We start from the raw sequence: 12,135 nt of genomic DNA on the forward strand, positions 1-12,135 counted from the left end.
TATTAAAAAAAAAAAAAAAAATTAAAAACCTGAAACCAAAACAAAACAAAGAAAACAAAAAACAAACAAGAGCAGTGAAAGAAAGAGAAGCTAAATCATGAAAATAGAATTAGAGCATAATAATAATAATAATAATAATAATAATGACAATAACCTCAACAATAATTGAAATATTATTATTGATATTAAAGTTCAGCATCTCCACGCCGCCTACGGGTCATAACTTCTTCATAAGTGGGCAAATCAGAAGTGGATGATATAATTACAGGTGAGGTGGATGGTCGGGGTGGTACAACTGGTAAGGCTGGTGGCGAAGATGGCAGCACTGTTGGCTGCAGGACACCCCACGTGTCCACACGCTGCTGCCCGAGTGCGGATGTCGGTGACAAGGTGTTGGAAGCAGTGGCACCACCGCCACCACTGGCACCACTAACACCACCAGTAGCACCACTGCTTCCTGGTGGAGGTGGATGTATTTCTGCCCAACTGACGCACTCTAAAGCTGACGTCGACGTCTGGGGTGACTGCATCATAAAGCTGCTCCCACCGGTGGCTCCGCTAACTTCGGAAGGCGGGAAAGGGTCTAGTGTTGTCATAGTGGACAATTCTTCAGCAGGTTTTTGAAAACTAAAATCAGTGAGACATATTGCGTTTCCTCCAGTGGTGTCTTGGGGTTCTGGTTGGGCCGAAAATGATGATACAGAATCGAGGGAATCTAAAAAAGATAAAAAGAAAAGCAATATATATATAATAATAATAATAAAATTAAAAATATAAATTGATAAAAAAAGAAAAAATGGTTGTAGTAAAAACTTGCAATGACTATAGTGATATCTATATCTATTTATACATATATATTCTTTTCTTTTACTTGTTTCAGCATTTAACTGTGGTCATGCTGGAGCACCGCCATAAAGGATTTTTAGTGAAAGAAATCAACCCCAAGACTTATTCTTTGTAAGCCTATTACTTATTCTATCAGTCTCTTTTGTCAAACTGCTAAGTTACAGGGATGTAAACACACCAACATCGGTTGTCAAGTGATGGTTGGGGGCAAACACAGACACACACATAAATATATACATACATATATATATATGTATATATACAACCAGCTTCTATCAGTTTCCGCTTATCAAATCCACTCACAAGGCTCTGGTCAGCCTGCAGCTATAGTAAAACACACTTGCCCAAGGTACTATGCAGTGGAACTGAACCTGGAACCATATAGTTGGGAAGCAAGCTTCTTAACACACAACCATGCCTTTTGTTATTCTCTATTGGTTTCTGGTCATTGGATTAACAGTGAATAATCAAAAGAAGTATTAGACTATAGTTACATATAAACACATGTATACTCTTTTCTGCACAATGCATCAAGTACCTAATGTTTTCTAGTGTAAGATCATAAACAAACCCTCTGTGTGTGTGTGTGTGTGTTTGTTTCATTGGACATGTGGGAATGCATTAATAAGTTTGTTCTGGGCTTGATCCTACTACATTGTATTTTGGGCAATTATATTCAACCAGTCTCATGATTACACACACACACACACACACACACACACACACACACACACACACACACATTAAATCTTTCATGCCATGATCGTTTTCACCTCTGCTCATCTTCAGGTGTTGTTATAGATTATTTATAGTTTTCAATCTATATAGAATGGCATCACTAAGCATTAAGTCAGTTATATGTAATGAATATTAAGTTATCTTATAGTTATGTGCAACAATAAATAAGAAAGTGAAATTGAAAAATATTTGTCAATATTCAGTGGTTGTTGTATGACATTATTTTGTATTGGCGTTACACTTTATAGTAAATGTAAGGAGAACACATATACATTGATTATTCAGCTTGTATTATTGAAAGGAAGGTTTTCTACATTGTAAATTTTTGAATGCATTAGCAAGAACTTTAAACTATTTACTAGGCTCTTCTATTTGCATCACTATCTTGACTATCCATCACCAGTGCTCTCTCTCTCGCCAACTAACATTACCCCCACTGCTTACTGACTAATGTTACCACCCTCTTATACACTACTACCTGTCACTCCTTCTCCTTTGTTGTTGTTGTTGTTGTTGGCACTCCGTCGCTTATGACGTCGAGGGTTCCAGTTGATCCAATCAACGGAACAGCCTGCTCGTGAAATTAACGTGCAAGTGGCTGAGCACTCTACAGACACGTGTACCCTTAACGTAGTTCTCAGGGATATTCAGCGTGACACAGTGTGACAAGGCTGACCCTTTGAACCACAGGCACAACAGAAACAGGAAGTAAGAGTGAGAGAAAGTTGTGGTGAAAGAGTACAGCAGGGTTCACCACAATCTCCTGCCGGAGCCTCTTGGAGCTTTAGGTGTTTTCGCTCAATAAACACTCACAACGCCCGGTCTGGGGATCGAAACCGCGATCCTATGACCGTGAGTCCGCTGCCCTAACCACTGGGCCATTGCACCTCCACACTCCCTCTCCTTTAGATTACTCATTTCTAGCATCCATTGCACTCTCTCACAACTGGCCATTTCTATGACTAACCTTCTCCTGTAAACATGTAACTACCATTATTGTCTCCCTTCTATTGCACCCTGCCTTTACTATTCCTCATAACCCCTCTAGCACTGTCTTACCTATTTCCACACTGTACCCCAATCATATTTCCTCACTCTATACTGTCTTCGCTCCACCCCACTCTTACTGAAGTTCATCTACTATAATCACTCCCACTCTCTTCTTCTCACACTATTAATCATATGCTGCACAAACAGTGACAGCACAGAAGATTGAGGATCTTATGTTGCAGGATACCAAGTAATCTCACTAGTGCTGGTGCTATGATAAAATGCATCCAATACACTTTGTAAATTGGTCAGTAAATGAGCAGAGACAGTGTATGGCCAAGCAAAGACAGTGAAGGCCCAGCAGAGACAGTGCAGGGCCAAGCAGAGACATAGTAGGGCCAAGCAGACCCTTTAGACTTTTCAAAGATATGAAGATCCCTTTAGTACCAGTGCCAGGATAAAATACAAATCCAGCAGACTCTGTAACGTAGTTGGTGTCAAGAAGGGAATCTAGACATAAATCATACCAAAATAAAACACATGAATGAAATGTGGTTGGAGGAGCATGCCTAGGGTGGCTGTAAATCCAATTAAAAACCATCTTGAACTATGACAGCTCATTCAACCCATGCCAGCATGGAAAGCATGCATAAAATGATGATGATGATGATGATGCAAACACTTTTCTGTCTAATCAATATTATAGTGATGTCTTTGTTGTTCATCTCCTCTGCTTATTTAACAAATAAGTGTGATATTAGTTGTCTAATTGTCATTTAATTGCTAAACTTGATTTTAACATCATTAATCACATACTATAAAACTGAAAGACAAATTATAAACAGGAAAAACTAAAAACAAAAAAAAACATACATGAACTAGATGGAATTGAACCCTCAATCTCTAATCTAATAAAACCAAAGCTAAAATCCCTTTACTCTGCTAGAAACAGTATTAGGAATTGAGAAAGGTGCTTGTTATTTAGAGGAAAGAAAGATTTCACAGGAGTTCCAGTTTTGTGTTGTTTCTAAAAATCTTTCAAAATTTCATTTCATTCTCTTATTTTTTTTTTATGATAGAGATACAAAAGAACAAATAAGAACCCTGTTTATGCTTGCCTGAGTTACTAGAAATAGCAGTCAAATCTTCCTAAAATCACACCTGCTGTCATAAAAAAATAGACACATTGGATAATGTATCTTACTTTTTCAGCATGCAGACATACAAGAGCCAATACATGTGGCAGCTCAACCAACTAGAGATAGCAGCTAAATCACCCTCAAATCACACTCTGCTCTCTTAAAAATGAAGGCCACATACAATAATCTAATCTGTGTGTCTGTAAAAGGAGAATGATAGGATGGTCACAATTTTAATACTCCATCACAGATCCGCAAATTCAGAGCCAATCTAGCATTAAATTGTGATTGCATTACAGTTGTGTGTGTGTGTGTGTGTGTGTGTGAGTTATTTCTTTATATTAGATTTAAGATATAGTAGTCAACTTTATAAATAACAGAGAAATGAATAAACAAATACCAAAAATATTTCTTGTTCCTTCTGTTCAGAGTTTAAAACAAATGCACAGCATGATGATTTTGATATTAATTTTATTGCTAGACATAACAAATTAAATTGAAATGAAAAACAAAAGCAAAAACAAACCAAAACATTAACAGAATTAACAACAGCAACAAAATGAACTTCAATTACAAGAATATCTGTAACAGAGTAAACAATAATAATGCAGAAATGTTTGATTGCTTTTTAATTTACATGCTTTCTTAAGTCATCAAATTTTGTTGTTTGTAAAGGAAAACTAAAACATGGAATGTTAAAAACAAAAAAATAAATAAAATTTGATTGTTTGGTTAACTGAATAAGAAAACGGGGAATATGAAGAAGAAAGGTGAAAATAATAATTAAATAAATAAAATAAAATTATGTATTTGATTGTCAAACAAATTGTTTGTTCTGATTTAAAATTTTAGATTTTCTGTCTTTAAAAAAGAAGTTAGTTCACAGAATAATTAAAAGAAACAAACATGAAGAATGACTGGTCAGGTCAGGTTACAGGACCCCCACATCTATACTCTCCTGCTACTGTTCATATTGAGCACCCAAAAACGAGTTGAAAAGCACCCACATCTTCAGGTTAAGATTGCCTTAGTTTTTTTTTTTTTTTTACAAACTTTCTGTTATATGTTGCCTATATTCCATACCTAACTGTGCCTATGTTATTTTAACTTCACCAAAAAATCCATGGCACCACAGATGTGTGATTTTATCAGTCTGTCTGATTTTCAAATGATGGTGAATCTCAGTTCTTTGTCCTCCACTTCATCATCTTTGTTCTTTTTGGAGGAGTGTCATTGTTGTTCAGTGGAACTTGTTCCTTTTAATGTATTCTAGTTGTTTTATGTTGAATTTTCAGTTTTTGAATATTTTTCTACCTTGGAGTTTTCTTCAACAATTTGTGCTCTTTCTTCAGAAAACATTATTTCCTTTGCACTACTTTGTGATGGAGTTATGCTACACTTGCTGCTGTTACAGGACAGGGTATTTGTGGGCTTGTTTTTAAGACAGGGCAGAAAGAAATTTATACTGTTGTTCTTGAAGTTTTGACTGATAGCGTTCTGGAAACAGGTTTGTAGCCCTTGTTGCTGTCTTGGTTTGTCACCATTACTTTCCTTTTCACTAAACTTTGTAGTTCTTCAGAGTAAGAGGTTCTGAAAAGGTTTTTACTATGACAAATATACCAATTAGGTCTTTTGCCCTGTATTGTTAACCTCATTACTCAGCACTTTCATCTGGGCACAGCTCTGGAATAGATTTGTGGTCATACATGAACTGTGCTCAGTTGAATGAGTAATTTTGATTTTGCTTCATACATGAACTGTGTTCAGTTGAAGGAGTAATTTTGATTTTGCTTCATTACATATCACCTCTCTTTAGATATGTTTTAGCTACTTGCCAACATTGTGATACAAAACTGACGACCAGCCACAAATCTCCATTGTTTCCAATGTCTGTTATCACCACTTTAGTAAAAGAAAAATTCCTTTGGTAATGCTATATGGTCTACCTTCAGAGCAAAATAAACATATGTATGCTTTGAGAACTGATAGGAATAATAATAATAACGATAATAATCCTTTCTACTAATGGCACAAGGCCTGAAATTTTAGGGGAGGAGACTAGTTGATTACAACCACCTCAATGTTTCACTGGTACTTAATTTATCAACCCCAAAAGGATGAAAGGCAAAGTTGACCTCAGCAGAATTTGAACTCAGAACATAGGAGTAGATGAAACATTGCTAAAAATTTCCCCCAGCATGCTAATGATTCTGCCAGCTCATCGTCTTAACAACAATAATAATAATCCTGTCTATTATAGGCACAAGGCCTGAAATTTGGGGGAGGGGATAGTCGATTACATCGACCCCAGTATTCAACTAGAACTTAATTTACTGATCCTGAAAAGATGAAAGGTAAAGTTGACCTTGGTGGAATCTGAACTCAGAACGTAGCAACAGGTGAAATACCACTAAGCATTTTGTTCAGATGATTACCTATCCAGATGATGGTTGAGTGGACAATGCAAGAACAAATGACAAAAAAAAAAAAAGAATATAATAAACAGGTATGAAATAGTAATAAAAATACTGAATTTCTAAGAGCAGATTAAGGCCCGTAAATCTGGGTGGATATTAATTGGTTCTTTATTTTATCAACCCCAGAAAGATGTCAAGTTAACCTTGGTAGGATTTGCACTCTGAACATAAAAGAACCAGAAATATTGCAAAGCATTTTGTTCATGATCCTGCTAATCCACTGCTATTATCTTACATCAGTAAACATTTGGAAATTTGGGGAAGAGAAGTACATTCGTAGAAATTGTCCTAAATACACAACTGGTACATACTTTAACTCTTCTACTCTCCAAGATGGAAGACAATGTCAGTGCCACCAAAGTTTGAACAAAAAATAATAATGCATGTGGAATTTATCTGTTTCAGCTGTCTCGAAACACAACTTATTGACGTGAAATATATTGGGTCATCCTATAAATAATGCAGTTTTTCCAATTGCATGAACTAAAAGTCAGAGGGGGATGGGATAAACTACTTGCATCAACTTGCTATAAAAGCAGGTAGTAATTTTACCTTGTACTTATTGTTAGTGCAAATTTTGAAGAGTGCAGTTCAATTTTAACAGTTATTTTTTCGAAGATATAATGGAAGTGACAAAGGAGCATATTCAGCATATTTTGCTTTATGAGTTCAATAAAGGCAATAACGCAATGGAAAGTGCAAGGAATATTAACGCAATATATGGGGATCAGACAACAAGCGTAAACCAGTGTCAATGGTGGTTCCAGAAATTCTGAGCCGGATATTACAGCCTAGAAAAGTCTCGTCCTAGAAGATCTGTAGAGTTCAACAGGGATGTCCTGTAAACCCTGGTGGAACAAAACCCCATTGTAACTATTGAGGAGTTAGCAGAGAAGCTTGGATTTGGTCATTCAACCAGTCATTCAAGTCAGCGCTAGAAGAAAGATGACAATCTTTGGTTTCAAGACAAAAGGTGTTCTCCCATCAGGATAATGTTTGGACACATTGAGTGAGGATGATATTCCAAAGGCTGGAGCAATTTGAATTGGAAACAATGCCCCACCTACCATATTCGCTAGACATTGCCCCGTCTGATTATCATTTATTCTGCAATCTTTAAAATCATTTGGATGGAAAAAATATGAATTCTGTAAACAAGGTCAGAACAGTACTGGAGGAGTATTTTTCATCACAGACAAGTGAATTTTAGAAGAGGGGCCTTCCAAGTCTACCAGATAGATGGAAGAGCATTTTAGAAAATGAAGGAGAGTATATTTTAGATAAAAAAAACTTTGTCTTAATTTTCAAAAATAAAAGAGGTATAAAAAAACCTCACTATTTATGGGATGATCCAAGATTTCTGCCATTAAAATTCAAGTACATGCATCAAATGTTGCATAATAATTAAGTTTCTGAAACCAGTTTACTACACATGCTTAGTCAGTTCAAAATGTGAAGCCCAACATTCCACAGCTGATGTTATTAAGCCCCAGATTAGAGTTCTGACTGAGCAGATCTATGATTAAGGAAGGCATTTCTGTCCCTTTTTTTCCTATGTACTCTGTATCTAAAGCAACATTATCCAATGTGTTCTGCGTTGTAAGACCTAACATAATTTGAGGGAGATTTTGCTGCTAGGTTGAGCAACCACACAGAGGTTCTCTTGCAACAGAAATTCTTGTAGATGCTGTTATTAAAAGGTATTTCAACTGACTAGTGTGAGGCAAACTTTCTATCAATTCACAAACTTTGGCTCTGTGAATATATATATCTTGAGGTGGATGGAAGAATCAGTCGGGTATCAGATACAATGCCTTGTGATATTAAGTTATGCATTTTAAAATTGTGTTTAATTCCTGTCATGCTTGGCTTTGCTTTTCCCCATTCAGGGTTGATAGAATAGGACTAGTTGCATACTGTAGTCAATATAATTCACAATAATCCTACTCCAAAACTTTGTGAGCTAAAATCTGGCGCAAAAATAAAAAAAAAAGGAAAATGAATAACTAACCAGAGTCCCAGGAGACAGCCCGCATCGTGTACTTTTGAAAGTGACACACACAAGCCAGTACTCCAAGCAATACTAAGATTACCATCACTCCAATGACAAGTTTCCTGAAGAGTTCGGGAAAGTTGTCTTTCCGTCGGGGTGGACGCTCTTTCTGCTCATCAATTTCATTTTCCGGTGTCCGACCTGAAAATAGAAGCATGCTTTTAATAATAATAATAACTCAGGTTATATCTAGAGATATATTTGATGCAAAACAACTGAATTAGACTTAGTAGAACTTGTAGGTTTTCAGAAATGATAAATATAACTTACTATAATTAACCATGTCTCTGGATTGGATGACCTTAAATTCTATCAAAACTCTTCTGCTTTAAATTTCTATTTAAATAATGTTGTTTAGAAAGAGCTCAACTCTCATCATGAAGACTTATGTTCAAAAACCATTCTACATCATCATCATCATCATCATCGTCGTTTAGCGTTCGTTTTCCATGCTAGCATGGGTTGGACAATTTGACTGAGGACTGGTGAAACCAGATGGCTGCACCAGGTTCCAATCTGATTTGGCAGAGTTTCTACAGCTGGATACCCTTCCTAACGCCAACCACTCAGAAATTTTATTTATCAGGCACAATATATCTAGAGCTTCAGTAACTAATGTATCCTTCTTTTTTGTGTTTTAAAGATAGTAGAATGAGAGTTTGGTTGCTTTTTCTAATACACTGAGCAATGTTATAGATGTTGTCTTGTAAACAAATTACAGATTTTCACCTCCCTCTGGTAGTCATTGTTTAACATAAGTCTATAAGAAAGGTTTATCTCATCACAAATACTACAATAACTGGCTCATCAACAGTGTATGTACAATAAGTATGGTACATAGAAGGTTATTTAAATTAAATACCTCCTCAATTGCATATACTGGACATATATGTATGTATATACAATATATATATATATATATATATATATATATATATATATGTATATACTGTTGTGTCTGGGAAGAGTCATTCTCTTTTGGTGCCTTATAATTTAACACACTCACCGGTAAAATTTCCACTTATTTCTTTCTTTATTTTTCTAAAATTTTCATTGCATCTTGCAACCTTTTCAATAGTTTTGACTGTCCGTTATTCACACTGCCTTCCTTTTTGTTTGTTTGTGCACATGTGTGTGAGTTAGTGTGTGTTTGTGCATATACATGCATGTATGTATGTATGTATGCATACATGTGTGTGTATGCATGTATTTATGTATGTATATGTGTACATTTGTATGTATGTATTCTGCATGTTCATGTGTTTGCGTGTCCATGTTCGTGTGTTTTTGTGTGTGTGTGTGTGTGTGTGTGTGTGTTTGAATGAGTGTGTTTGAATATAACCTTCCTGTCAATTGTTCTCAACTTTTTATAAGCAATATAAATATTTCCTCTTGGCTAGACATATTTTTGTAGAACGATACTGCTTTATGATTTTGTTCATTTACAACTATTACATGATATCAAGACAGGGTGACACAAAGAAGCACACATACACATGATGGGCTTCTTTCAGTTTTCAACTATCAAATCTATTCGCAATGTTTCGGTGAGTTTAAGGCTATTTTAGCAGAAGAGACTTACTCAACGTGCCATGCAATAGGCCTGAACTCAAAACTACATTGTTGGGAACACACTTTTCAACCATACAGCCATGCCTCTATGCCTACAATATGGATACAAACACATGTCTCTAAGTTCAATATACATACACACATAAAGATATTTAGGCTTAAGAATAAGTAATGATTTCCTGAAATCAGGAACATTAAATCATAACTTGATCATTAGACTGAGAGAGCAAGACAACATTGAACATGCATATATGTATAATGAGTTAATAATTTCAGTGATACAGCTACCTTAATATTGTAAAACAGAGACATTGCAGTGAAATAAAGGAACTGGATGTCGTATTTTCAAGTTTCATTGATTCAAAGATTAGTTCTTGAAAATGACAGACTAGATATTATTAAAGACAAGACATAAATATAATGTAAAATTTCAATATTTCAACTGAATTGGTTAGTTGGAGAATAACCCAGAAGGAAATTGCCACGTCTTGTGCCTGAACAGAAAACGGTTTGTGAATACATCTGTTGCTAAAGAATGGTTTTAAGTTGGCAATTAATGTTTAGTTTCTATTGAAAGAGATAAGAAACACAAACAGAAGAAATATAATAGACATTTATAAATCATTTATAAATTTCATCCTTTGGGACTTCTCAGAATATGTAATCTTTTGGAGTTTAGAATCACAAGGATGTTCATTACAACACTCTCTTTCTCTCTCTGTCTATGTATGAATGTATGTATGCATGCCTGTATGTATGTTTGTGTATATGTATACATATGTGCATGTGTATCTGTGTATTTCTTTACACTTGCTCTCAAAGAAAGTCACTTGCTACAGATAATGTTTTTGTTGTTACTTCTTCCATTGAGAAGTCATCTGCTTAACTTTGCATCTTTGAGAACATATGGGATAATGGTTTCATTACCATTTTACTCTTTTACTTGTTTCAGTTATTTGACTGTGGCCATGCTGGAGCACTGCCCCTAGTCGAGCAAATCAACCCCAGGACTTATTCATTGTAAGCCTAGTACTTATTCCATCAGTTTTTTTTTGCCAAACCACTAAGTTACAGGGATGTAAACACACCAGCATCGGTTGTTAAGCGATGTTGGGGGGACAAACACAGACACACAAACACATACACACTCACATACCTATATATATACATATATACGACAGGCTTCTTTCAGTTTCCGTTTACCAAATCCACTCACAAGGCTTTGGTCGGCCCAAGGCTATAGTAGAAGACACTTGCCCAAGGTGCCACGCAGTGAGACTGAACCCAGAACCATGTGGTTTGTAAGCAAGCTACTTACCACACAGCCACTCCTATGCCTATTAGAAAATTTGTAAAACTGGCAAGTGTAAGTGCCTGAATAATCTGAATAATATATATATATATATATATATATTTATTTTTATTCTGTCTTCGTCAATAGTTTTGAATTACATTTGTTTGCTTGAGCCCTAATTCCCCACAAATTTTGTGGGTGCTGCTGATATGCGAAGTTTTCAGTTATCATTAAAGGCACGAAACTATGTATTAATATTTTGGTTGATAACTGAAGAAGTATTATGGTCCTTCTGTATCTGTCCTATGTGTACATTTTTTAGTATTTATTGCATTTTTCATTTATTGAGTAACTGAATGCAACACATCCTGACTTTTGTTAACAGTAAGTTTTTATATATATTTTTTTGACTATCTTCTTTCTTTCTCTCTCATTCTCATATTCCTTTTCTAGCACCCCAACTTCCTCTCTCACCCTCTTACTCATAATTGTAGACTTTCTCCCTTTCTTCCTTCCCTGTTCTCTCTGCCACTCTCTTTCTCCCTCTCTCTCATCTTCCTTCCCCTCTGTCTACTGCCCACATGTGACTTGTGACTAATTTTCCCCATCTCTTTGCCTCTTGCCACTGGACACTTAGCTTGCTGGTCAATATCTATCTCCTCACTGGCTATTTCTCTTTCTATATCCATTCGAGATTTCCTCTAGGCATTACACATCATTTTCGTCTGTTTGGCCGAAAGGCTGTATGTATTCTGTTTTCATAAATCATTTAAAATTATATTTGTTCACTTTTGTACATCCCCTCAGTATCGTTTTGCTTGTCTGAGCTCTGCAAATTCTCTGCAAATTTTGCAGGTGCCACCAATATGTGAAGTTCTCAATCTTATCATTAAAGGCATGAAACATTTTGGTTGATAACTGAAGAAGAATTAGGGTCCTTCTGTGTCTGTCCTATTTGTCTGTTTTTTAGTATTTAATGCATTTTTCATTTATTATATATACATATATATATATATATATATATAT

The 12,135-nt window shown here is 35.6% G+C and overlaps 1 protein-coding gene across 4 annotated transcripts in view; it reads right to left on the reverse strand.

Annotated features, from left to right (window-relative positions):
• Window positions 1-34: 34 nt before the first annotated feature.
• The window catches only part of LOC106874363 (uncharacterized), a 607,119-nt gene continuing 595,018 nt past the window's right edge, over window positions 35-12,135 (reverse strand). For all 4 annotated transcript variants that reach the window (XM_014922075.2, XM_014922074.2, XM_052968736.1 and 1 more), the window contains exons 5-6: window positions 8,202-8,384; window positions 35-715 (exon numbers count right to left, since the gene is read on the reverse strand). In XM_014922075.2, the coding sequence (XP_014777561.1) occupies window positions 186-715; window positions 8,202-8,384 (713 nt within the window). In that variant the 3' untranslated portion in view covers window positions 35-185. The remainder of the gene's footprint in view (window positions 716-8,201; window positions 8,385-12,135) is intronic.

Source organism: Octopus bimaculoides, chromosome 1 (assembly GCF_001194135.2).
Source record: "Octopus bimaculoides isolate UCB-OBI-ISO-001 chromosome 1, ASM119413v2, whole genome shotgun sequence".
Lineage (NCBI taxonomy): Eukaryota > Metazoa > Mollusca > Cephalopoda > Octopoda > Octopodidae > Octopus > Octopus bimaculoides.